Source organism: Nelumbo nucifera, chromosome 4 (assembly GCF_055504915.1).
Source record: "Nelumbo nucifera cultivar China Antique chromosome 4, China Antique-T2T, whole genome shotgun sequence".
Lineage (NCBI taxonomy): Eukaryota > Viridiplantae > Streptophyta > Magnoliopsida > Proteales > Nelumbonaceae > Nelumbo > Nelumbo nucifera.
Genome location: NC_142652.1, coordinates 90,575,129 through 90,600,054, shown reverse-complemented (window position 1 = coordinate 90,600,054; position 24,926 = coordinate 90,575,129). Strand labels below are relative to the sequence as shown.

Genomic DNA, 24,926 nt, shown 5'->3' with positions numbered 1-24,926 from the left:
CTTGCAGCAGTAGTTGAGGTGGCAACTGAGCCTTTCCCCTAATAACACCCCATTCTCATCACTACTTGGCAACTTCCTCTTACTCATATTTCATCTTCACCTCTCATAATACCCAACCGATAACAAACCTTCTACTATTTGATTTCATCATTGGTCGAATTGAGTTATAGTAACAGCGACAACTCAGTCACACCCAGAACATTGCCTACCCTCACCAACCTCTCAGTTGCAAATCTCTAACCATCACGACTGTTAGAGAGCGAATGGTCAAGACGCCCTGGTTCTCCCTACAGCATCTATCGAATTGGGCAAACCTGAAAATCTTTACAATTTCAATATTTTTTGGGCAAATTTTTTAAACTACCATTATGGTTTAGTTAATTGACCAAGTATACCCCTACTGCTTGAATGTTGTCTAATGTTACCCCTACTGTTTCGAAAAATTACCATTATTAACAGTAGGGCTGAAATGCCTGTTTAGCCCTTACGTGAAAGCTCCTTTCTTCTTATTTGTCTTCCTCGATGCATAACTCCCTCTCGCCCTTGTTTCATCACTGTTCGCTATAGCAGCGATGGACCCCCCTCCACACAACCCTCTCTCTCTCTCTCTCTCTCCTTGTCTGTCCCTTCTCCCCCTCGCCCTTGTTTCATCATCGCCACCATTACAACTTGTAGCAACGACAAACCCACCACACAATCTCCCTCTCTCTCTCTCTCACTCTCTCTTTCCTTGTCTGTCCTTCTCTCCCTCGACCCTATTTCATCATCGCCATCGTTACAACTTGTAGCAGCGACAAACCCACCACACGGTCTCCCCCCCTCTCTCTCTCTCTCTATCTATCTATCTATCTATCTATATATTATATATATCATCCCTTTCGTTTTCTCTCACCGATTCAGAGGAGAAATAATGTGGAGTAGGAAGCTCCACACGACTATGATCTACAACTTTGGCAGGTTGTGCGACTTTTGTTCTCAATCCTGCCAGGGTAGCAGAGGAAGAACTTCAAGACCAGCAACTCTTGTGGAATGCAAATCCTGGAGGAGTTCCATTGCTTGAGTGGTCGAAAGTCCGAAAAGAGTAGTGAAAGAATTCCTTGGAACCATTGCTTATTGAAGAATGTAAAAATCTACAACTCCCAAATCTTCTTATTCCTCCGCCCCTTCCCCGCTTTGTTCTCCCTCTCCATCTCCCTACAAGCTGGTAGATCAGTTAACCTAACTTGCGTTTGAATCTAAGAATGAGCAAAACAAGGATCTCTTCTCTGAAAAGCATCCGAAAGAACTTAAAGATTCTTATAACCAAAGGTGAATAAATGGTTTTGAAATTTATCCTGATGGAGATGACCCTTTTGCATTTTCTTAACAAAATTGGCAGAGGTAAACATATTTTTCTTTATGTTATTAAAGAGGGTTAATCATCATTTTTCTCTTCACCACAGAGTGGAGCTTTTGGGTTTTCATCGACAGATTAGCAGGAGGTGTTGGTGGGTCTCTTGAAGAAGATGGTGAAGAAAGAGGAGAAGAAGAAGAAGGGAAAAAGAGAAGGATGAAGGATAAAATTGGATTTTTCAAAGAATAATATATCACATGTGATGAAATATTAATGGATCCTAGGGTAGAATTAATCAATTGTCACTAGCATTAAACAATAATCAAACAATAAGAATATACTTAATCAATTGTAAGTAACATTAGACAATAATCAAAGGTAATTTAAAAAATTTACCATTTGAAATATTATAATGACAGTTGACAATTAATAAGGCAAATTTTGTAACTTTAACGGTATCTATGCGAATCAGTGACGGAAGAGAGGTTTTTATCGAGTTTTATTATTAAAGTAAAACTAGAGAGGAGGTTTTTATGATTGTTTCTAACTTGATGGGAGGTTTTTGTATTTTACCCTTACAATAATACCCTGCACGTACAAACATCAAATTATCGCATATCGCATCTCCGTAATATTCCCCAATTTCATCTTCCATCTTTCTGCCAAAAGAAAATATTTTTTCATCTTCAACGAGTCCATCTAAATCGCACCGATTAGAAGCCTTTTAATCCGTTTTTTTACATTCTTTGTCGATCTTCCATGAATTTATCGTTTCGATCCACATCTATTCTCTGAAAACTATCTCCCGTAGTTCTCGCAGTAGGAGGAGAGGGAGCTAGCTGTTTCTCTGACGCTGCAAAGCCCTAATCCATCTTTTTTTCGTTATTTTTTTGCAAACGCATCTGCAAGATTTTAAAGAGGAATTATGGGAGTTCCGGCCTTCTACCGATGGCTTGCGGATCGGTACCCTCTCTCGATCTCCGACGTAATTGAAGAAGAGCCGTCGGAGGACGCAAACGGTGTGCTTCTACCAATCGACGTCTCCAAACCAAATCCCAACGACATTGAATTCGACAACCTTTACTTGGACATGAACGGCATCATTCATCCTTGCTTTCACCCTGAAGGAAAGGTAGGGTCTTGTCCATAATTTCGTTCTTAGTTGCCGGCGATAAGTAATAGAGATCAACTTGGAATTACATGTAATGGTCGATGTTACTTTGCGGAATTTAGTTTGAAGGACAGATCAAAATGATATAATCATTCAAGAATTCAGCACTTAATTGCGATTGGTAAGGACATAATGTGGTCAATTAATTAATGTAAAGAAAAAACATGGGTTTGACACAGGCATCCGAGAAATATAATGAGATTATTAATTTGCCTAGTTCTTTAGGGTTTTTGTATCTATCTATGAAAAACTTTCAACTAGTTTGCGTACATATTAGCAAAAGGATGAATGGATCTCTAAACGAGCTCCTGGAAGTTTCATCCGAGGGGAAAATTATGGAGCTATGAATTTAAGATATTTGGCAGATTATACGGTTGACAGTAAAATAATGAACATGATTTATTCCTTGTCAACAAACAATTCATAGGTTTTTCTTGATTTTTCCCTTGTCAACAAACAATTTGAAATACCTAAACGTTTTTTAGAACAGGTCTAAAGTAAAAAAAAGCAATGATTTGAAGCACCTTTTTTTAGACTATTTTTTTTTTGAGAAAATTTAACCAGAATTTATTAATAAAAAGGGGGGGGGTGATCAAGAGGAGATATACAAAGCAGGGGGGAACCCCTACAAGAGGAGATATTTTTTTTAGACTATTTTGGAAGATACAGGTTTTTGACAGAATACTGTGGAACTGGGACATTTATTTATTTAGTTGGAAAGACTAGATCAATTGGAAGCAGGTTGGTGGTTAATATGGTGAATGCAGGAGTTAATCTAAAGGTTGGGGTTCAGCTTCCCATGGGTTTATCAAGGTATTTGGCACCAGGGAGAATCTCTCTCTATCTTTGTGGTCATGCCACCAGATCAAATGCTGCTAGGTATAGTACTATAACTTGAAAACAAATGGGAAATTAGGTGTAGATGCAATTTTCCCCTCTAAGGCTCTAACATTTGTTGCAACTGTAGACATGTTTTCTACAACTAGTTATTGAGATTGTACAAGTATTTATAAAATGTGAAAAACTAATCAACTCTGTATCCATTCTACCCTTTTCAAGACCATGGATAGCTGGGGCCATCATTGGGTGATGGCCCTTTTTTCAATTAAACAAATTTCTATTTCACTTCTCACTTGATTCCTGAGGACATTGTATTCTCATAACATGCAGCCTGCACCTGCCACATATGATGATGTATTTAAATCAATATTTGATTACATTGATCATCTCTTCTCGTTGGTTCGCCCAAGAAAGCTTCTTTATATGGCAATAGGTAGGCTTCACATCAGAATTGAGGGCTAGGTTTTCAAGCGTGCTTTCTCTTTGGTCAAATCTTGCACCATTCTTATTTTTGGCTTACTCTTGGCAGATGGGGTCGCACCAAGGGCTAAAATGAATCAACAGCGTTCAAGGCGCTTCAGAGCTGCAAAAGATGCTGCTGAGGCAGTAAGTATTCTGGGTATCTTGTTTTATTTTTGGGTGTGTATGATTTGGGTATATCCCATTTTTGATAAAGGGGACGACCCTAATTATCAAAAAAAGACTACATCTTTTATTAAGAGATCAGGGAAACTCTCATTATTAACTTTTGTATTTTCATTTCACTGTGATGTGCCCATTTTATCAAAATGGGATGCTCACAAATCACTGTCCTTTATTTAAATCTTAACTGGTGGATAAAAAGGTAAACTTCTGCTTATGTATTTGTATGGTAGGAGGCTGAAGAGGAAAGATTGAGGAAGGAGTTTGAGGCAGAGGGGAGAAATCTGTGTGCTAAGGAGAAGCCTGAAACATCTGATTTGAATGTTATTACTCCTGGAACTCAATTTATGGTTGTCTTGTCTGTAGCGCTTCAATATTACATACAGTCTAGGCTGAACCACAACCGAGGGTGGTGGGGTACCAAGGTTTGAACTTGCATTCCTTGAATGGATATTTTATCTCCATAGTCTCTCAGGATGGATGGTTCCTGCACATGGAGTAATCCTTTATGGTTTTCTTTTTTCCGAATACTTTGGTTTTCAGGATACTTCTCTCTCTCTAAATTTATTCATGGGGCTGCATTGGGTGATTATTTGAAGGTTATTCTTTCTGATTCCAATGTTCCTGGCGAGGGTGAGCACAAAATCATGTCCTACATCCGGTTGCAACGCAATCTTCCTGGTTTTGATCCAAACACACGACATTGTCTGTATGGCTTGGTAAGTGTGTCATTGTGAACATTAACACTGCCCCACAAAAAAAAAAGAAAAAAAGAAGACAAAAATGATTATTCTTTTAATCACTAAAGGCAGAAATTATTTTTTGCTTGTTTGTTCTCAGGATGCAGACTTGATTATGCTGTCTCTTGCTACTCATGAGGTTCACTTCTCAATATTAAGGGAGGTTAGTGGATATTGTTCTTTGCATAACTCCCACTATCTATAATTTATTGACTTATTAATGTCAGACTGAGGAACTACCTGACTCTACAGGTGATCTCCTTTCCAGGGCAACAAGAGAAATGCTTCCTTTGTGGTCAAGTTGGTCATCTGGCAGCTGAGTGTCGTGGCAAGCTTGGTGAAGAAGATGGAAATTCAAATGAGAAGGTCATAGATCCCACACCAATTCACAAAAAGAAATATCAGGTTAGCATTTTCTCTTTAATTTCTATCTGTAAAAGAGAGAAACATTGGTACATTTGCTCTGCTTTTATGGTTGTTTTTAAGCTTATTTCTCTAGAACAAAGAACAACTATTGGGCACTTTCTAAGCTTCTACTTATTCATTGTGTGGACAGTTCCTCAACATCTGGGTGTTGCGAGAATATTTACAGTATGATTTGGAGATTCCAGACGCTCCTTTTTCAATAAACTTTGAACGACTAGTGGATGATTTTGTTTTTATTTGTTTCTTTGTTGGGAATGACTTTCTTCCACATATGCCCACATTGGAAATCCGTGAGGTATGTAGTAGTTTTACAGTCTCCAGATCTAATAATGAAATCAATGCATCTGGATATTCGTTGTTTACTTATCTTAGGAATTAAAAATATTAACTTGTTTTTTTTTTAATTTTTTCATTTAACTGTATTACTAAATGAGCCAGATATGCTTCTAGTTTTAGGCTTTGTTTATTTCTAATGAACTTATTATCTTGCTTTCTTATGATAAAGAGTTCTCTGTTGCAACTTCAGGGTGCTATAAATCTACTGATGTATGTCTACAAAAGGGAGTTTACTGCCATGGGTGGCTATCTGACAGATGCGGGTGAGGTAATCCCTCAGATTTATCTTGTGGTACTGTTGCAGCTTATATTTCCATCTCTTAAATGGCATAAACTGTGATTAAGATTTAATTTGCAGTTATTTACTGTAAACAATGTTTTGCTTATTTATTATTCTTTATCTCCTTTCTCTTAATTTTTCCAGAAGGGAATTGAATTGTAAAAACTAATACCTGCCCTAACTAGACAATCACAACCAAATCATCATTTCTTGTAGCTCCTTGATTTAGATCAGGATGGGCACTAAAATAAATGTTATTAAATAAAGAAATTATTGAAACTCTCTTACAATAAACTATATTACCAGGGTACATTTTGCTTAAGCATATCCCATGCCCATGGTTTGCAATGTCCTTTAAATTTTCTTTGGTTGTTTTGTAAAATTTTCAGTTTTTGTTATACTTCTGCACTATTTCAAAATTTTCCACTTCTTGAAGTTTTCTTTGAACTAGGGTGTCAGATAAATTAGGGTTGATATTCATCTTCAAAGAAGAATTAGCCAATTAGGGTGTTGCAGTGATTTAAAAGGCACACCTAGGCATACAGGCAAGGCGCATTTTAGGGTAGTTGCCTCGCCCAGGTCCTAGGTGCAGCCCTTTCAAAAGGCGCATGCCTGGTGTGCCTAGGTATGCGCCTTTTGAAAATTTGGCTCTTTTTTGCTTTCTTTGAGTCTAGTGGCTTTTGAGAACCCCTTATTTGGTAATGTTGTTCATTCATTCATCCTAAAAAAATATCTTCTTAAAAAGCAATTAAAACTATACAACCATTATTTTTTTTTGTGTGAGAACTAATTTAAGACTTTAACATGGACTTTTTGGGCTTGCTTCGAGGGGTGTGGCACAAGGCGGCTCGTAGAATCTAGAATGTAATATTTTTTACATCACATTAGCAACTTGAAGTAATGCAATTGAGAAAAAAAAGAGATTGTGGGTTTTACATGCTTGAAGATGTTTTATATGTTGATTTTTTTTTAAAATTCTCATTTGAATATGCTGTACATGTTATGTTTATGTATTTTAATTTTAGATAATAGGTTTTTTAAAACATTTATTTTAAAATTTAAGTTTATATTTTTATTAATATTATGTTTAATATTTTTTTTTTGCATTTTTTGTTTTTTTTTTTTTTTTTTTTTTTCTGACATTTTTGATTTTTTAGATTTTTTTTTTAATTTTTGTGCCTTGCTTAAAAAGGCGCACGCCTCACCTTGCGCCTTAGGCGCAAATTGACCCCTGCGCCTTTTTTGCGCCTTGCGCTTTTAAAACACTGGAGTGTTGGATGAAGAAAAGACGCAAGGTGTTTTAACGAGGAGGGAAGGAGCAGAATTTTTGGGTGGGGTCACGAAAATCCTCTCTAGTACGGATGATCCAGATGAGACAACCTCTGCCATTTCTAGGTCAGTGGTGTCAGATAATCAAGAAGAAGGGGAACCTGGCTTGATTCGGAGGTGGATTGAAGCAGAAGAATGCTCGTATTAAGGAGGATGATGCTGTCTCATTTTCTAAGTCTAGATTTACTGAGCTTGCAAAAGTTGGTTATACTCATGTTGAGGAAAAGGAAGAAGGGGTGAGTCAGGATGAACCTAATATTCTGGAAGGAGAGTTAGAGATTTGTAACTGAGGAAATACTACAGGTGTTTGTGGGCAAATTAGGGGTCAACTTGGGACGAAAAGGGTCAAGGAAGTGGCAGAAGGGGCATCTAATGACAATATCCCACTGGAGAACCTGAAAAAAATCTAAAGGAACAAATAACAGACACTTAATTCATGCCACCAAAGTTTTTCATCGTTTGAAGGATGGTCTCTTGGGGGCAGGTCATTGTAATAGGTTTAAGAGGGCCTATAAGAAGAGGGGAGTGAAGACCAAAAATAAAATTCAGAGAGGTGATGAGAACAGTTGTGTTATTAAAGATCACAGTAAGACTGAGAAGAGCAAGGGGAAAACGATTCCTGATTCTCATGGAGAAGGAAATGATTTACTTCAAAAAGAGTCAGAAGAAGGGAGTGAAGATGATGAAAAGGGTGATACAAACCAAGGGCAAGTTGATGAGGTGGTCATAGACCAAGTGAGGGTGGTGGGGAAAGGAGGGCTGTGATTCTTGGGAGGGGAGGAATTTTGCATGAAAAACATTCTTCGAATTGGAAAAGAATTTTTCTATTTCTACTTTGTAAGTGTTTTAAGATTTTTGGGGATGATAGAGACTTACTAGGGGAAGGTTTTTAGGTGGGAAGAGTTAGGAGGGAGATTTAACTTTATGTAAAATCCTGGGTGGAGGCCCAAAATTGTATTTTTAAGTGTAGTATCAAGGGTGGTGAGCTTTTCTTTTTTCATTTTGGGTGATGACTTATCACCTCTGGTTGTATTCCCTTATCATTTATTTTTGATAAGTAACAATAAAAATTTATTAAAAAAAACTGAGTACAACCTAAAGGCAGGTGTTAAGATTTTTTTTTTTTGATGAATAAAGGCAGGTGTTAAGATTACACCCCCAGACCCAACAACGACTCCTACTACCCGCCTACAACAGCAAAGCAGGAGAAAAAATAGAATGAGAAGCCACTTTTGCACATCAATCACAGCATCAACCATGCAAGATTACTAAACACAGGTCAATCTTCCACCTCACCAAACTAGGCCTCCATCCTCATCCCAAATTTCTCCCCCTAACGCTTGGAAGCCTTTCTCAAAATTTCTTCCCTCCTCTTCCTTTCAAATGCCTCAAAAGCTCTTCTAGTGAAGTCCTCTCCTCCTAGGAAAAACAAACCCAAAGACTTACCAAGCCCATGCTTCCTTTCTTAATAACCCTTTCCTCCAACCTCACCTCAACAGAAGCCTTTCCTACAGAAGATCCATCCCTACTTGCTTTCCCTCACAAGTCAAGACCTTTTTGACTCTTACATTTGAGAAACCACAGGAGGAATAAACTTTCTAGCCCCATCAGGTGAAAGTGAAGATTCCAAACGATGACTCTCAAGACTCTGGGTTCTGGGTTTTACTCCTCTTCTTTTATAGATCCTTTTATACTTGTTGGTCGGCCCAGCTTCCACCAGACCATCTTTCAGCCTTGGGAAAACCTTCGTAACATGAATCACATTTGAGCTTAATTGAAGCTCTGGATTCTGATGATGTTGGGTAAACATTTCCAGTTAAGGAAGTTTGGGGTAAACCGATTCCTCCTAGAATTAGGGCTTTCTGTTGGGAAGCCTATTTGGGAAGGATTAACACTGGCGATCTCCTTCAAAGAAAGAAGCCTTTTTGGTGCTTATCTCCTATTTGGTGTGTTCTTTGTAAAGCTGATGGCGAGTCCTGCTATCATTTATTAGTTTCCTGTTCTTTTGTGTCTTCTATTTGGGAATGGTTTTTCTCTTTGTATGGTTGCAGATGGACTCCCCCACTAGATGTTCAAGGTCTCTTTGGCTCTGCTGTTGGCAGTTGGACAAAGAAGAAGGGAAAGGTGGTATGGAGAAGTACATGGGCAGCAGTCTGTTGGACAGTTTGGGAGGAAAGGAATAACATAATTTTTAACAAGGAAAGGTCTAAAGGGGCACTAATTGAACTAATCACCACAAGGGTGCTGCTATGGGTAAAATCTTAGAAGCTATTTGAAGATGTATCCACAACAGCTTGCTGAATAATTGGAAGGAAGTGACTTGGTCAGCTCCCAAGAAGAATGTTCATTCATTATGGACTGTTCCAACTCCTGGGTTCTTAAAGCTAAGCTTTGATGGTAGCAGCAAAGGAAATCCTGGCCCTTCAGGCATTGGAGGGGTCTTTAGGAATGAGGAGGGTGAGATTATTGCTATGTTCTCAGGTCCAATTGGGGAAGAAGACTCTCTCTGAGCTGAAGTTCTAGCTGTTTTAGAAGGTGTCAAAAAGGCGAAGGAGCTCAACTTAAGGAGGTTAATTATTGAGGGAGACTCGAAACTGGTGATAGATTGGTTGCAGAAAGAGGAAAGCAGAATGTGGAATTGCCTAAACGAGAAGAGAATCTTCAAATGGTGGACCCGAGAGATGACAGTGAGGCTTCAATGGGTAAAGAGGAGTGCTAATTCATTTGCAGATGCACTAGCTAAACAAGGGGTGGGATGAAATCAATTGTTCTTCGCTTACATGTAAGCTTTATATTTTAATTTTGGAGGAGCTAAGAGAGTTTATCTCCCCTGCCTTGTACCTATCCTTTTATCATTAATGAACTGATTCTGTTACTGATAAAAATAAATTCCTGCTTCTATAATTTGGTCTATCTGGACTGAAAGGAATTACATAATATTTGAAAATAATGATATTAGGAAGGATGAGATGTTGAGTGGTGGGCAGAATAGGCTCATTGGCTGTGGTGAACAAATAACTATAAGAATACATCCATTTGGGAATACGACTTTTGTAGTGTCCGTGGGGATTAATACAGTCCCTTACTGGATGGGGGTTCCCATCTTTCCCTTTGGTGGTGTTATCTTTATCTCTTTTCACAAAACCTTACTTTTCCTAGGTAAAAATTATTAGCTTCAAGATGGTTTGCTAACGTGCAAAGAACCAGTAAGAAGAAGTGATCTGTTACAACTTACAAGTTGAGGGGTCTACAAGTGCTAGGGGCAGATAAAAAAAGGACACTGGTTAAAGTAGTGAGAGGTGATTTAAGGGTCCATAAGGCCATAATAGTGCATAAAGCACTGAACAGAGTGAATGGCGGATACAGTCAACCAACATAATCCCATATAGTTGTGGCAAAAAGATTAGTTGAGTTGATGATAGCTTCAAGATTTGAACATCACCTCTCTCCTACTCTCTATTGGGTGTTACTGTTTTTCTAATGATTTCAGATCTAGGGTTTGTAACCTAATTGGAATTAGGTCATGCTTTGATCTGTGATTTGTTTGGTTTTGCAACAAATATTGATTGAGTTTTTGTTATAGGTACCTCTCATTTGATCTGATAGGCTTGAAGACATTTCCTTTCTTCTCGAATGGTAAACAGAATGGAATGGCAATCCTTGTTTTAAATACATTATTTTTTTGGAGAAGTACGAACAGGCCCAATGCAGTTTTCTGATTTCCACTGCAGAGCTATTAACATTCAAAATGTCAAAAACTCCCACTCCACACACCAATGCCCGCCCGTGAATTGGCATCAATTCCGAGCTGGCACCCACCCCAACTGTACTTTGGGCCTAAAAATTCTGACCCTGGGCTGAACCGTCATTCCCCCTTATTTTTTTTTAAACAAAACACTTAAAGTTACCATTTTGTTTTCTTATTATTTACTTTTCTGTTGTTGAAGTAGTAAGAAATGATTTAAGTGCTCATAGTTTAACAATGGATATGGCATTAAACAGAATGGAATGGAAAAACACGATTTATATAGCTTATCCCTTATAGTTGGGATAAGGCTTAGATTATTATTATTATTATTGTTGTTGTTGTTATTATTATTTACTTTTTGGTTGTTTGTAGTGATATATTTATTGGATCAAAAGCGCTGCTGCTTTAGATGTTTGTATGTCCTAATGTTAATAATTTCACGTATTAGGTATTACTGGAGAGGGTAGAACATTTTATTCAGTCTGTTGCAGTGTATGAAGATCAGATCTTTCAGAAGCGGGCTCGAATTCAACAGGTTATTTGCTTGCTCCACATTGTCTGTGTGTAAAAAATGTTCTTGTGCATTCTACTTTATAATTGTTTCCGTTGGAATCAATGGAATATTCTAAAGATTCTTAGGCATGATATTGGTTCTAAGTTTGCATCTTTTGGTATGTCTTCATCAAATCCTTTCAAGAGATTTGAAGTCATTGATTGACCAGTGATTGTACACTTCTGTTACACAGTGGATAGTCATCCCTAGTTCATTTTTCCTTGTTCAATTTCATTTTCTTATTTTCAGTCAGAAATAGAATGTCTTCGATGCACTTATTGCTTAATTCTATTTCAGGCACTAGAGAATAGTGAAGAGATGAAGCTTAAAATGAAGAGAGAGAATTCTGAGGAGCCACCAAGTTTGACTGTGGACAAGGTTAGCCATATCCTTTATTGTTATTCAAAGGGTGTAGATTGGATGGACACTCGTTTGGTCAGCATGCTTAATCTCGTGAATATCTTATGTGCCAATACATTTCAACAGAGTGCAAGAAAATTTACATTGTATTTTATTTTATTTGGTGGTGCAACAAAATATATGGTTTTATGAACTTAGTTATGTTTATAGGAGAAGTCATAGTACATATATAAGGCTTGTATTTTAGTCTTTTATTGACCTTTGTGTAGAAAATGGTTACTCAATTTAGCTGTTGGGGGTGATAAAGTCCTACTTTGTAGCTAACTTTACCCAAATTTATTCTCTGGTTCTTTCGCACACTTTGCTTGAATCACCAAATCTTAGTTCTTCCATGTATGTGATATTGATAATGTAGCTTGGGATTTTAAAGGATCCTTTTATTGTGTAGAATTGCTTTCTGAATTACATGTATCTTGTTTATTTGATTGGTAAAAGAGCATAGAGATATTATTAAATTATATACATTTTGGCTGTCCATGGAAACTGCAACATAAATGTCTGCTTCCAAGAACTTGACAAACTACTTCCGAATCACTTTGTAAATTTTTAAAAAGTTCCACCATGTTCTCAGATTCCATTTGTGGGCTTATGGATGTCACATGTACTTATGGTATGGGATGTGCTTTTATCAGTAATGCTTTCTCCATCAACTGTTATTGCTTGGATTTTTCTTGAATTATATTCTTTTTGATACTTGCACAGTTGCACTTCATATAGCACCACAATGCATATGCTCCAATGTTTTTCAGCCTGCTGGAACATCTGCTCAAATGTAAACAACATACTGGACTAATGGATAAGTTTTGCCCATGATGGATGCTTAAAGGGGTTATGATGTTTCTTTCTCAGGTGAAATTAGGGGAGCCTGGATATAAAGAGAGGTATTACATTGAGAAGTTCGATTTATCAGACCCAGAGAAGATTGATGAAACTAGAAAAGATGTTGTAAGTATTCTAAATTATTGTTAGTAAATAGTAACTTGATCAATGTTGGTAATTGCTTTTTCTTGCTTTATTATTGTTATGCACCTACTTCACATGATCTTGGCATGTTAAAGAAACTACATGCACATCTATCTGTATGTTCATTTAGAAGTATTCTGTAACTTCAGATCCATCATCTTGAGCATCTTGCTGTTTAATATGTTGGAGACATAATTGGCTAGGTAGGTTGCACTTGCACATCTATTTTACATAGAAGTTCAATGCTAGTGCACCTTGCTGAAAGTGTGGTATATATTTGAAAGTTAGGCATATAATTACTTTGCAGACAGTGTTATAAGATGTGAAAGAGCAGCAAGGTAGCTTATTTCCTAGTGGTGAACCAAAGGTGGGGTTTGAGACATGGATGTTTGAATTCCACTCTTCCTTTTGTGGTTTAAAGAATTTACAAGGTTTAAAAGATTATATCCAGTGTGGCATGGTGGTTCCCAGTTGTTTTGCCATTCTATTTCTACAAATTGGTCTCCCTTTCTCAAGGAGTTATAGAATTGAACTTTGACAGTTGCTTCCCTTGGGAATCCAGACAGATCATGAGTTCTTTGTTTTTCTTTATATTTTTGAGGAGGGGTTATTATGCTTTCAGAGGGCATGATGGGATAATATCCTATTGGTTTATTGAGGTCCCATTGGTAATGGGACTTCTATCAGAGCCGACCTTTTTCTCTCTTTGCTCCAGGGTTTGCATCTGATGTTCTCCTTGGGTAATTTACAAATTGTGTTAAACCAAGTCAGCAGGCTATGGAGTAGAGTGGAGAGAACTTCTCTAGGGTCCTGTTCTACTTTGCTATTTTCTTTGTACAGTTATGGTTTTCCTTTCTTTCTTTCTTTTGGGTAGGGTCCTCCCATTAGGAGTGCCTTGCCATATATATACGTATCTTGTCTTGGATTAAAAACTTGTCTAGGCCATGCATTTTAGGCCCAGACAGATTTTATCATCCCTACTCAAAACTTTGAAGAATTTAAATTTAAGAATTATTGTCATGGAGAGATATTTAAGTATCATTTTACTTTTGAAAAAAGGAGAGGCCTTAGGAAATAGGCCTCCTTTCTCATGGAGTAATATGATAAACCTCCATGTTCATGGGATGTTTTTTATGGTGTATGCACAATATTGGTATTGTTCTCTCTTTTAACTATAATTCATTTTGATCCTCCTTTAAGAAGCTTAATCCTCAGTTCCTCACTGCTGCATTCATTGTTATTGATTTATCTGTGGTCAAATCATGTCAATCTACTTGCCTTCTAACAAATTTTTACTAACTCTTAATTTCCTTGTAATTGCTTATTTTTATTGTATCTCTGCTAGTCTCACCACTCATCCATTTTAATGTCATCCCTGGGACTCCTTAAAAAGTTAGTGATTTTACATAACAAAGACAAATGGAAAAACAAACATGAAATAAACATGTGATGTTAAATACATAGTGCTGATCAATGTTACATTCTTCTCAAGGTAAAGGAAAGGTGGAGGGGAATTCTTCTTGACTAGATATCTTTGTGTGAATTGGGACATGCTAGGTTGTTATTAATGCTGGATCTGCAACTATGCTTTTCAGTTTTAGCCTGTCACTCATTTGGATAAACCAGCCTGTCTGTGTGTTTCCTATGCAAAAGTTTCGTTTTTTTGCTCTGCTTTCTTGGATTTAAAGGGTTGAGGTAGTAGGAGAATCACAAGTTACTGGAAGGATGTTTTTTTTATCAGTAAGGCGTGAGCTGCAGCCCCTCCTAGAATCGTACAATTAAACTAGGAAAAAAGATAGGAATCACAGCTGAGCCCAAAACAATTCTTCCCTATTTACCCCTTGCTTGGCTAACACATCGGACAAGGTATTTTCTGATCTCCCCACCCACTGTAGAGAGACCAACATATTCCTTGTCAACCAACTGAATTTCTTCATTCCGTTCTTGTAGCACCATATAGCATCTTCAGGATTTTTCAACCAGCCCACCACCACCTTGGAATCCCCTTCAATTATCAGATTCTGTACCCCCAACTGGTTTGCAAATTGCACCCCTTGTACAGCAGCTAATAGCTCTGCCCTGATAGAGTCTCTAACTCCTAAAGGACCCGATAAAGCAAGACAATCTCTCCATTCTCATTTCTTAGAACACCCCCTCATTCCGGATAATCCTGGATTACCCATGCTACCTCCATCAAAGTTCAACTCCAGTGAACCTTCAGATGGAGGAGACCGGCTTGTAATTAACTTGTCCTTTAAGGGTGAACACCTCACTACTGCTGACCAATTTCTCCAAAGGTCATTAAAAGAGAATTGATGAAAGATTTCCAGTCTTCAGCCAAAGGATTGCCCTATGCAACACACAACCTTTCAATTCTTGATTGCTCCTTTCCTTTTCTTGAAAAATTCTAGCATTCCTTTCTTCCCAAAGAGTCCAGATCAGGGCGGCGCGAGCGAATCTCCACATTCCCTCTTTTTGTAGGCCAAGAGAAAGTAGAATGGTCAAAGATCATGCAAACTTCTGCTGGTACTAATGCTATGTTGGATTAGATTTTGGGAAGATATTTGGGTTGCGAGCTTTTATTGAAAGATGTGTTTCCTTCTTTGTTTGTTCTCTCAAGTTTTAAAGAAAGACCTATGTTGGATTTCAATTCGGGTGCTAATGCTACATTTATAACTTTGATTCCTAAAAAGGTGGATGGAAGTCACCCAAAGGATTTTAGGCCCATAAGCCTAATTGGTAGTATGTATAAGGTAATCTCTAAGGTTTTAGCCATGAAAACCAAAACAGTACTACCATCCCTGATTTCTCCGAATGAAGGAGCTTTTGTTTCAGGAAGACAAATTATTGATAAGATACTTATTGCCAATGAGTGTGTTGATTACAGAAAAAGACGAGGAGAAAAGGGGCTGATTTGCAAATTTGATTTGGAAAGGGCCTATGATTTGGTGGACTGGGGATTTTTGCTTGAAGTTTTGAGAAATAGAGGGTTTGGAGAGAGACGGTGTAATTGGGTCAAGGGTTGTGTCTATTTGCTGTTACTCCATTCTGGTTAATGGGGTAGCCAAGGACTTTTTCCTTGCAAAGAGAGGATTGAAACAAAGGGACCCTCTTTCCCCCTTCTTGTTCACTCTAATAGTAGATGTTTTGAGTGTCCAGATTTTTAGAGCTGATTACAAAAACTTAAGTTAGAGGGTGGAGAGTAGGGTGGGAAGTAGTTGTTACCCACCTACAATTTGCAAACGATTTTGAAAGGGTCTCCAACTTCGGTGTAAATTGGAATAAAAGTTGTGTAGCTGGGGTCAATAGGCAAGAAGCTGTAGCTTCTTTGGCTAGAACTCTAGGTTGTGAGATAAGTGATTGGCCTTTAAAGTATCTAGGCCTACCATTAGGAGGAAATCCATGGTTAGAAAGCTTATTGTACCCATTGTTGGAGAGATTCTCTGAGAGATTAGCAGGGAGGAAAAGGAACTACATCTCTTTAGGGGGTAGAATCACTTTAATCAAGTCAACACTAGCAAATTTGCTGGTATACTTCTTTTCTACTTTCAAATTGCTTGTTAAGATTGTGGATTGGATTGAAAAGGTAATGAGAGACTTTCTTTGGGAACCTAGGGATTCTAAAGAGGATCATTCGGTGAAATGGAAAGTGGTTTCTAGAAAAAAAAGATAAAGGGGGCTTAGGGATCAGAAATATTAGACTATGAAACATAGTGTTATTAGGTAAATGGCTGTGGAGATTTCCTAAGGAGCAAGAAAATTTATGGCATAGGGTGATAGAAAGTGTCCATGGATTGGCAGCTAATGGATGGGATGCTAGTATCAATCCTAGGGCTTGTTGTTCTTCCCTGTGGAAAAGACATTGTTGGTGTCCTGTCTGTTTTCTCCCCTTTCATTAGGTATGATGCTTGCTTGGGTAATAAGGTTCTTTTTTGGGAGGACACTTGGATTGGGGACTCTCCTCTCAAGGATAGATTCCCAATCATCTGTTCCCTCTCTTTGAACAAATTTAAGGTTATATCTTCTTTTCGTGTTTTTTGGGATTCATAGGATCTGGGATTAAGGATTTGAAGGACTCAAAAGTGGGATCAACAGATGAATTGTTTTCTCTTCTAAACTCATTGTATTTGGACCATTCTTGTCTTGATAGTAGAATTTGAATCGAATCATCTTTAGGCAGCTTTTCTTGTTCTCTTTTTTTCAATGCTTTGGTGCTATGAATGGCAATAGGGTGGGGATCCTATTCCTTGTCCCTAACTCTAATCCCCACTGGAGACTCGAATTCCCGAAATTTTTAATTAACAGTATTTTTTGAAAAATAAATATACTTAAAAATAAAGTAAAACTTTAAAATATAAATGATATTTTAAATATATTTTGGTATATGTATATATAATATAAATAAGATCATATATATAATAATATATGTTTAATATGAATAGTATTTAATATATGTAATTGGGGTCGAGGCGGGTGGGAACTTAATTCCCCATCTCCGACCCCATCATGTCGGGTACCTGGCGGGGATAGAGAAAATTGCCATCCCTATTTGGTGCTACCTACTAACTTGGTTACTTCCTTTCCTGTTAAAGAAGTCTGGCGTGTTCCAGTGCCTCCAAAGGTAAGGGCTTTTTGTTGGGAAGTGGTTCTCCAAAAAATTAATACCTTGGATGTGCTTCAAAGAAAAAGACCAAATTAATACCTTCGAAGTCTGTGGCCTTTGCTTGAAGAGTGCTAACACCTATTAATATCCTGTCTTTCTGTTACTAATATTTGGGATTGGTTATCCTCTTTCTTTGATTCCAGGTGGAATCCTCCCTCACGTGTAGCAGATCTTTTTGACCCTAGCTTCTTCCGACAACCAAAGAAGGGAAGGGTGATGTGGAGAACATCGAGGGTAGCTATCTTGTGAGCAGTTTGGGAAGAGAGAAATAATAGGGTTTTCCAAGGGAAAGAAAAAACAGTTCCTGAACTTATAGAAGGGATCACCATCAAGGTCATACATGGCTGAAATCTCTGGACTTATTCAAGGATGTCTCTGAAGGTGACTTGACTAGAGGTTGGAACATAGTAGCAGTGTCTTCTGTGTCATCTTCTACCATTCAAGAGGATTGTTCTCCTCTTGTGCAGTGTAATGTGAAACTGAACTTTGATAGAAGCTCTGTTGGTAACCCTGATCTCACTGGAAGTGGAGGGAGACTCAAAATTAGTAATAGGCTGGATGCAAACAAATAGTTTGGGAACGTGGTCCCTTAGACAACCTGTAAGGGAATTATTGAACCTCACAAGGGAGCTGGGAGCACATTTTAAATGGACTAGGAAGTCAGCAAATGCTTTAGCTGGCACTTTAGCAAAGCAAGGGGTTAATCGGGAGTCTTTGTTTTGGGCTATTTTGTAATCTGATTATATGATGAAGGGTCACCTTATGTCTCTCTGTAGGTGACAGTTGTATTTCTTCTCATATTAAGTTAACGAAAGTTACCGTTTCCTATCAAAAAAATACTTATTACTTTGTATTTTGCATTGTCTTTGTATTTGGGTTCCCCACCTGTTCTTTGTTTAGTAGTTTGAGGCTGCTCTCTCTCTCTCTCTCTCTCTCTCTTTCTTTCTCTCACACACACACATTCTTATCAAGTAACATAACTATACTCGTATATAAGATGATTCCATGGTTTGAAAAAAGCTGCTTTACCTATCCAGCCATTAAATTAGTCTGCATGATCCATTGAGACATTGTGATCTTATTCAGGATTTGATCATTTAGTTTAGGTTTTTCTTTGTTAATACATGTGATAGTGTACTAGCTACTATTGGAAAGAAGATTAACGTGGACTTTTGAACATACTGTTGGGCATTTTCAACTTGTTCGATCTTTTTTCTTAATTTCATGTCAACTGAGAATATTTATCAAATGTTACTTTTATTTTACTTAAATGTTTGGGGAATTACCACTTAGAAATTGTTTGTTGGCAGGTATTGAAGTATGTGGAAGGCCTATGCTGGGTCATGCGATATTACTACCAAGGTGTCTGCTCTTGGTTATGGTCAGATTCTAACAGATGATAGAAAATTACCCCTCCTTGCCTTCTTTCATTCATCTTTTTCCTATCCTCTTTAAAACTTTATACTATTGGGTTTAAATATCTGACATAGTATTAGTAGTGGATAGTAACATTTGACAGGCATCTGTTTATGTCAATATGGATTACACAAGGACTTAATGCTAGGACAAGGGCATCTCTCCTGAGGGTGCTGCAAACATGAGGTTCCCCCATGCTGCCACTTTGGATGGGGTGTGGTGGTGGGTTCAATGGACTCTTGCAAGGAGGTACTTGTAGCCAAAAGGGTTGGATTATCCTTTCAATCTTGTGGGTTGGATTATCCTTTCCTCAGTGCCATAAATCTCCTATATCGTGGAATGGATTGCTGCCCCTGCTCTAGAACTACAATCAATGGTTTTTGAGTACATCAATCTTTCCTCCCATAGGATTGAAAGGACTGTCCAATCTTGAAGTTTGCGCTCCCACAGTGCAAATTGAAGTCCCTTGTCAATCAAGAAATTGCTTGAGATATCCCATGGTTGTAAATGAAAATAAATTACAAAATGATATTTTCAATTGTAGTTTCTAGTTCTAGATATAGCCTAATAAATACAAGGTTCAAAATTTCATCACGTATTGACCTGTATTGGCCGATACATATTTGTATTGGTGGCTTACCTCTGTTTCACGGGTAACCAGGCCTTTTACTGGCCCACCTGAATGTGTTTAGAAAAAAAAAACTTCAAAAAAATAAGAGCATGTTATTTTAAAGTCTTATACTCCCAATTCGGCGTATCAGACTATTGATACTTTGATCCTTGAATAAATATGAAGTAAAACAAAGCAACAAGTCATTTAGTTCAGCCACTTCATTATTTAATGGCCCCTAACCAGGGATCCTTAGGTTTCCAAATCAATAGTGGATCTCCCTCATTCTGCATGCATGTGATCGTACAATTGATTGACAAGAAGGGACGATGACTTACAGAGATTACTATTTGATCCTGCATCTTGTCAGGTATTATCCATATCACTATGCTCCCTTCGCTTCCGACATCAAAGATTTGGCGGATCTAGAAATTACATTCTTTTTGGGAAAGCCATTTAAGCCTTTTGATCAGCTAATGGGAACCTTACCAGCTGCCAGGTTTTTTTCTCCTCCTTGCCCTCCAGTTATCTTAGAATGTTAAACTTCTTCAATTTGGTTAGTGGAATCTCTTTTCTTTATTTTGTGTGAGGTTTTGATGAAGCTTATCTTTCTCTTTGTATGTTGCAGTTCCAATGCTCTGCCTGAACATTACAGAGCCTTAATGACTGATCCATCTTCGCCAATAAGTTCTTTTTATCCTTCAGGTACATTGGGTTGGCTCTTAATATCTATGCTTATAATGTATTTTCTTTTTCGAGACATTTGAATTTCTTTATGTATGCAGATTTTCAGATTGACATGAATGGCAAACGCTTTGCGTGGCAGGTATAGTCTGGGCTATTATCTCAAATAGATAATTCGTCTTTTTAGATGCATAAACTAATGAGAAATATTTGAATCTCTTTGCCAAAACACAGGGTGTTGCAAAGTTACCATTCATTGATGAGCAGAAATTGCTTGCTGAAACAGAGAAACTTGAGAGTACTTTAACGGTGTGAATGATGAGGATTCTTTCTTCTCCTTTCTCATTCTTTTTTCCCCTTCAATTATTTCTTCAATACTTACACCTATCTTTATTAAATGAAAATAAATTATCTTAAGAAATTGGATCTCTTGCAGAAAAATAACTTTCTTTTCCCCAAAAGTAATATGAAATATCATGACACTTGCAATTTCACCTTTTAATGATACTTTGTAAATCAGTGAATAAAATTCTAGTTTATCAACTCTTGGCAAAATTTCTTTTTTTAGCTACACTGATATTCTGGTAGCTTAATGATGAAAATGTTTACTCAATAAAATGAAAATATCAATGATGGTATGTTTAGCTTCTATCCATTAATGCACTTTTTTCTCATATTATTTTGTTAAAATTGTGTAATATTCTTGTGTTTAGATGAACAAAGTATTCTCAATCTTCATGAAGCAGTTAAAAATCAGTGAAAATTTAGAAAAGAAAGTAAATAAGGAGAAGAAAAGGGCTCATAGGTGTAATGGCACAATGGGAAGAGTTTTTTTTTCTCTTTTTTACTCTGACAACTTTATTGATTAAAAGAGAGAGAATGATATATGAGAAAAAAGGAAGTTCCTACCCCGGGGGATTAATTCCCCAATAAAGATTGTATTGGATCGGGTGGTTGCTCACTCAGTCCAAGTTAGTGTTGTCAATAGGCAGGGCCTGGTCCAGGTCTTCGACGTGACCTGAAAAGTAAATGTGCAGAACCAGTTCCAAACCAGACCTTATAGGATCTGTAATTTGGACTATTGGGTCTGACTTGATTGCAATTGATAGCTATATTTTAACCTGTAATTTGACACTAAACCTACTTATTTGTTAAATTTGGCACATTTGGACATAATAATATGATAATACAAGTACATCATGAGAAAACTAGGTATTACACTGAGGGTGTCTTAGTAATAAACAACAAAATATATGCTTGCTTTTTTCCTTTTAATTTAATAAATTTCTTTCTTGGTGCTGGTAATAAATAAATAAATAAATAAACAACCAAAGTTGACTCTGACGCAATTATTATCAAGACATATCATTCAGATCCAAACCCTATATTAATTATTGGGCCAGTTCAGTTTGGGTCTATTGAATATATATATATATATATATATGGTGGCATGGTTTAATATGTCTGCATGTTCCCAATTCTTCAATGACATATTTCTATTTCCATGGGTTCTGAGATAAACTGGAATATCTCAACATATTCCCCGGTGTGTGTTAAAAATCATCTAGGAGTGGGGAGGGAAATTTTCATCGAAAATGAAGAAGGCCGAGGATGGCCTACGGTGTGTGTTACTGTTATCTGAAGGAAACACGCTTTTTTGGACCGTAGTGGTATGATTGCCAGGCCCTCTCCTCGTTCCGCCCGCTGGCCTATTGGGATAGCAGCCTTTGGGCTTTTCCTGTCCTTCCTAATAAAAAATTCCAGCTCAGACCGGGAAAGCGCTGGCAACAACAGAAAGGAAGGGGATATGTTGAGATAAACCGGAATATCTCAACAATGAAGGGGTTCTTTTTTCAATTTTGGTAGAAAGGATTCACAATGAAGTAGAGTAGCAAACTTGAAACTTATTAGCATTTACATTTAGAGCATGGTCTCAATACTAAAGCATATCTATCCTGTGGTCCATACAGGAAGAAGAAAAGTTTCGAAATCAGATGATGTATGATCTGCTCTATGTCAATTCAAGTCATTCTTTGGCAGGACAAATTAAGTACTACCTCGACTACTGCTACCTATGCTGCAATCATATGCCCCTGCCACGTTGCCCAATTGACATAAATGCCAGGTAAGTTAGTATTGATTTAGGACGGGGTATGAATAATTTGGAAAAAAAGGGCGGTTTCTAATTACTTTATCCCTTTATTGCAGTGGGGGTATGAATGGCTTCCTATGGTTATGTGAGAGGAATGGACTGAGGGAAACCATTCCTTACCCAATTAAGGGTTTGCAGAACATCGAGAATAACAGTGTCTTGTAAGTCTTCTGTCAACTTGCCTGCATTGTTTTCTTGTACTTAAGGTATGCATGTTTTCAAGTTCCGCTTTTCTGCTATGCAGAGATGTTACTTATATTAATCCTGAGCGGCATCGCCACATTCCAGAACCTCCCGATGGTGTAATCATGCCTGAAAAGGTATGCAGGCATCAACTCTGGCTCTACTGGAAAAGTCTGTAGTTAATAGGATTTTAAGATTTTAGCCATCATCTGCATGAATACATCTTGGGCATATTCATCTATTTTCCTCACTGTATTACATTAGATATTTCATGAAATTGGGTTTGTTTTCAGCATGGCAAATGTCCTCAATAGTGCTATAAAGCCGGAGAACGAAGTTTTTGTTCTCTTTTGAACATTTTGTTATTGTATGTTGCGATCTAGAATAGCATTACTAATTCTGTTCTTGAAAACGTGTCTTTGATTTTTTCCTCAATGGACAGTTTCTAAAGCCTTATGACATAAAACCCTTTCCTGTGTTATGGCATGAAGATAATGGCAGGCGTCAGCAAAGGTGCGCTTTTTATTATTTAATTTTAGTAGTGTAATGGTGGAGTAGTTGCTTCTTTGTTCCCAGAACACCAGAAATATCGTTCAACTATCATTTCATAATTCATACTAATTAGTTAATGTAATGAATCCTTATCAACTTAATGTTTTTTCTCCTCAGGCCTCAAGTTCCACGTGCAATATCTGGCCCTCATTTAGGAGAAGCAGCCCATCGATTGGTCAAGAATACACTTAATGTCAGAGGCAGCAATTACACTTCCTCAGGATGGTCAGAACAAACAAATCACCGAAATATTTCAGGTAATCACATGGTCAACAGACCAAGGCCAGCTGGACCTTCAGGGTATGAAAACGGATTCATCCAGGACCCCAATTACCACGGGAATTACCACCATCCTCGGGCTGTCATTAGTAGCTCCAGATCAGCACCCTCCTTCAACGACATACAGGGCAACAGACAAAATTTCAGGATGCAGGACAGGTCGCAATATCAAGATTATAGCTTAAGGGGTGCAATATCTGCCTTGACAATTGAAGAAGGTTCAAGGGCTCGACACCATTCTGGTGTGCCACCAAGGATGCCAAATTCTGGGTACTCACAAAGTCCACACCAGGCATATGTTCAGAATGCTACTCTGCTTCCTTGGCCACCCACTAATTGGATTGATAAACCAATGATGAGAAATGCTGGAGGTTATGAGAAACAGCAGGTGAAGAAGATTTATCAAGTGAGAGCACAACAGCGACAAGAAACACCAGATGCTGGGTGCTAGCAGTAATTCTTGATGTTGTCTCGGTTCATTTCTTTTTTAGGTGATGGATGTAACTGTGGGCAGGTGTAGTAGTACATATGTAATTGGAAAAATGTTACTGGGGAAACCATCAGATGACCATTTTTAAATTTTCATCTGATCAAAAGGTTCCTTTCTGAACTGAATGTATCTATTAGGTGTTCAAGTGGGGACATGGTCTGTTTTCGGTGTCCATGGATGTTAAGTTCAAACCAACGGAAATGTTGTTTTCTCAATTAACCGTGTAATTGTACTTTCGGCAAGATTTAATCAAGGATGTTCAGATGCTTTATCTCAGAGTGTTTTTCCCTTGCATTTGCTTGAATTGTAATTGAGATGTAGAAGAGTCGGATCCGCCACGGTGCTACCCACCAACAGCTTCCAACTCGGCACTCCTCGAATATGTTTTGTACTTTTGAGACGGCAATCATGCTTAGAGATGTGATGTGCCATGTGCGGCTGTATGATCATCTTGTTGGAAGCTCGGTGTATAGCGCCTTGTGGGTTGTAGATCTCCCAAGTTTACATGAAATTGATATTTGATTGGCACCATTAAGTCAGGTGCTATGCTTTTTATTATTATTATTATTATTATTATTATTATTATTGAAATGGAAATTATACAGTGAAAAATAATATTTTCTTTCTTTTTCCATTCGTTTTATTTTATCTTTTTATTTATTTTTGGCATAAAACTCATCATTGTTTAATATTTTGAAGCTTATGCAACATTTTTTCTTGGAAAAAATATTATACAACACTATCGGAGTGCAGATTATATGGTGAAAAATAAAAACCTTGGTCTTACATTCCTGCAGGCTGCAGCTTGAATTCAAAAACTGCATAAAATCCACCAACGTGACAATGGGTTAATTAATTAGCACTGACACTGATTTCTATGATATCGGTTGATTTGATTAACACCTCAATGATAATGGTGAATTTTCATCAATCAGAACCATCCCCCCCTCCCCAACTGTCGGTGTCCTGATGAACATCGGTCGGTTGATTACCACTTCTAAGATACCGATTGATTTGGTTGTCAGTTTTCCACATGTCCAATTTTCAGAGGTGAGCTGAGGCATGTGGAATAAGTATAGATTTCCTCGTAATTTTATGGGGGAGATGTACAGACAT

The 24,926-nt window shown here is 37.6% G+C and overlaps 1 protein-coding gene across 1 annotated transcript; it reads left to right on the top strand.

The window, feature by feature from the left end:
• Positions 1-1,943: 1,943 nt before the first annotated feature.
• XRN4 (exoribonuclease 4) lies at positions 1,944-24,086 on the top strand. Its single transcript, XM_010279005.3, has 22 exons — positions 1,944-2,465; positions 3,675-3,777; positions 3,874-3,950; positions 4,220-4,411; positions 4,586-4,705; positions 4,827-4,889; positions 4,979-5,131; positions 5,283-5,447; positions 5,679-5,756; positions 11,294-11,380; positions 11,696-11,776; positions 12,668-12,763; positions 18,755-18,825; positions 19,841-19,969; positions 20,099-20,175; positions 20,256-20,296; positions 20,389-20,463; positions 22,125-22,279; positions 22,363-22,467; positions 22,551-22,626; positions 22,932-23,002; positions 23,159-24,086. The coding sequence occupies exons 1-22, from the start codon at positions 2,259-2,261 to the stop codon at positions 23,769-23,771; spliced, it is 2,835 nt and encodes a 944-aa protein (XP_010277307.1). The 5' UTR covers positions 1,944-2,258; the 3' UTR covers positions 23,772-24,086.
• Positions 24,087-24,926: the final 840 nt, after the last annotated feature.

Coding starts and splice junctions, on each gene's coding strand:
- XRN4 (XM_010279005.3), top strand. CDS start 2,259: ATGGGAGTTCCGGCCTTCTACCGATGGCTTGCGGATCGGTACCCTCTC. Junction 3,951..4,219: donor CAAAAGATGCTGCTGAGGCA/GTAAGTATTCTG, acceptor TTTGTATGGTAG/GAGGCTGAAGAGGAAAGATT. Junction 5,757..11,293: donor ATCTGACAGATGCGGGTGAG/GTAATCCCTCAG, acceptor TTCACGTATTAG/GTATTACTGGAGAGGGTAGA.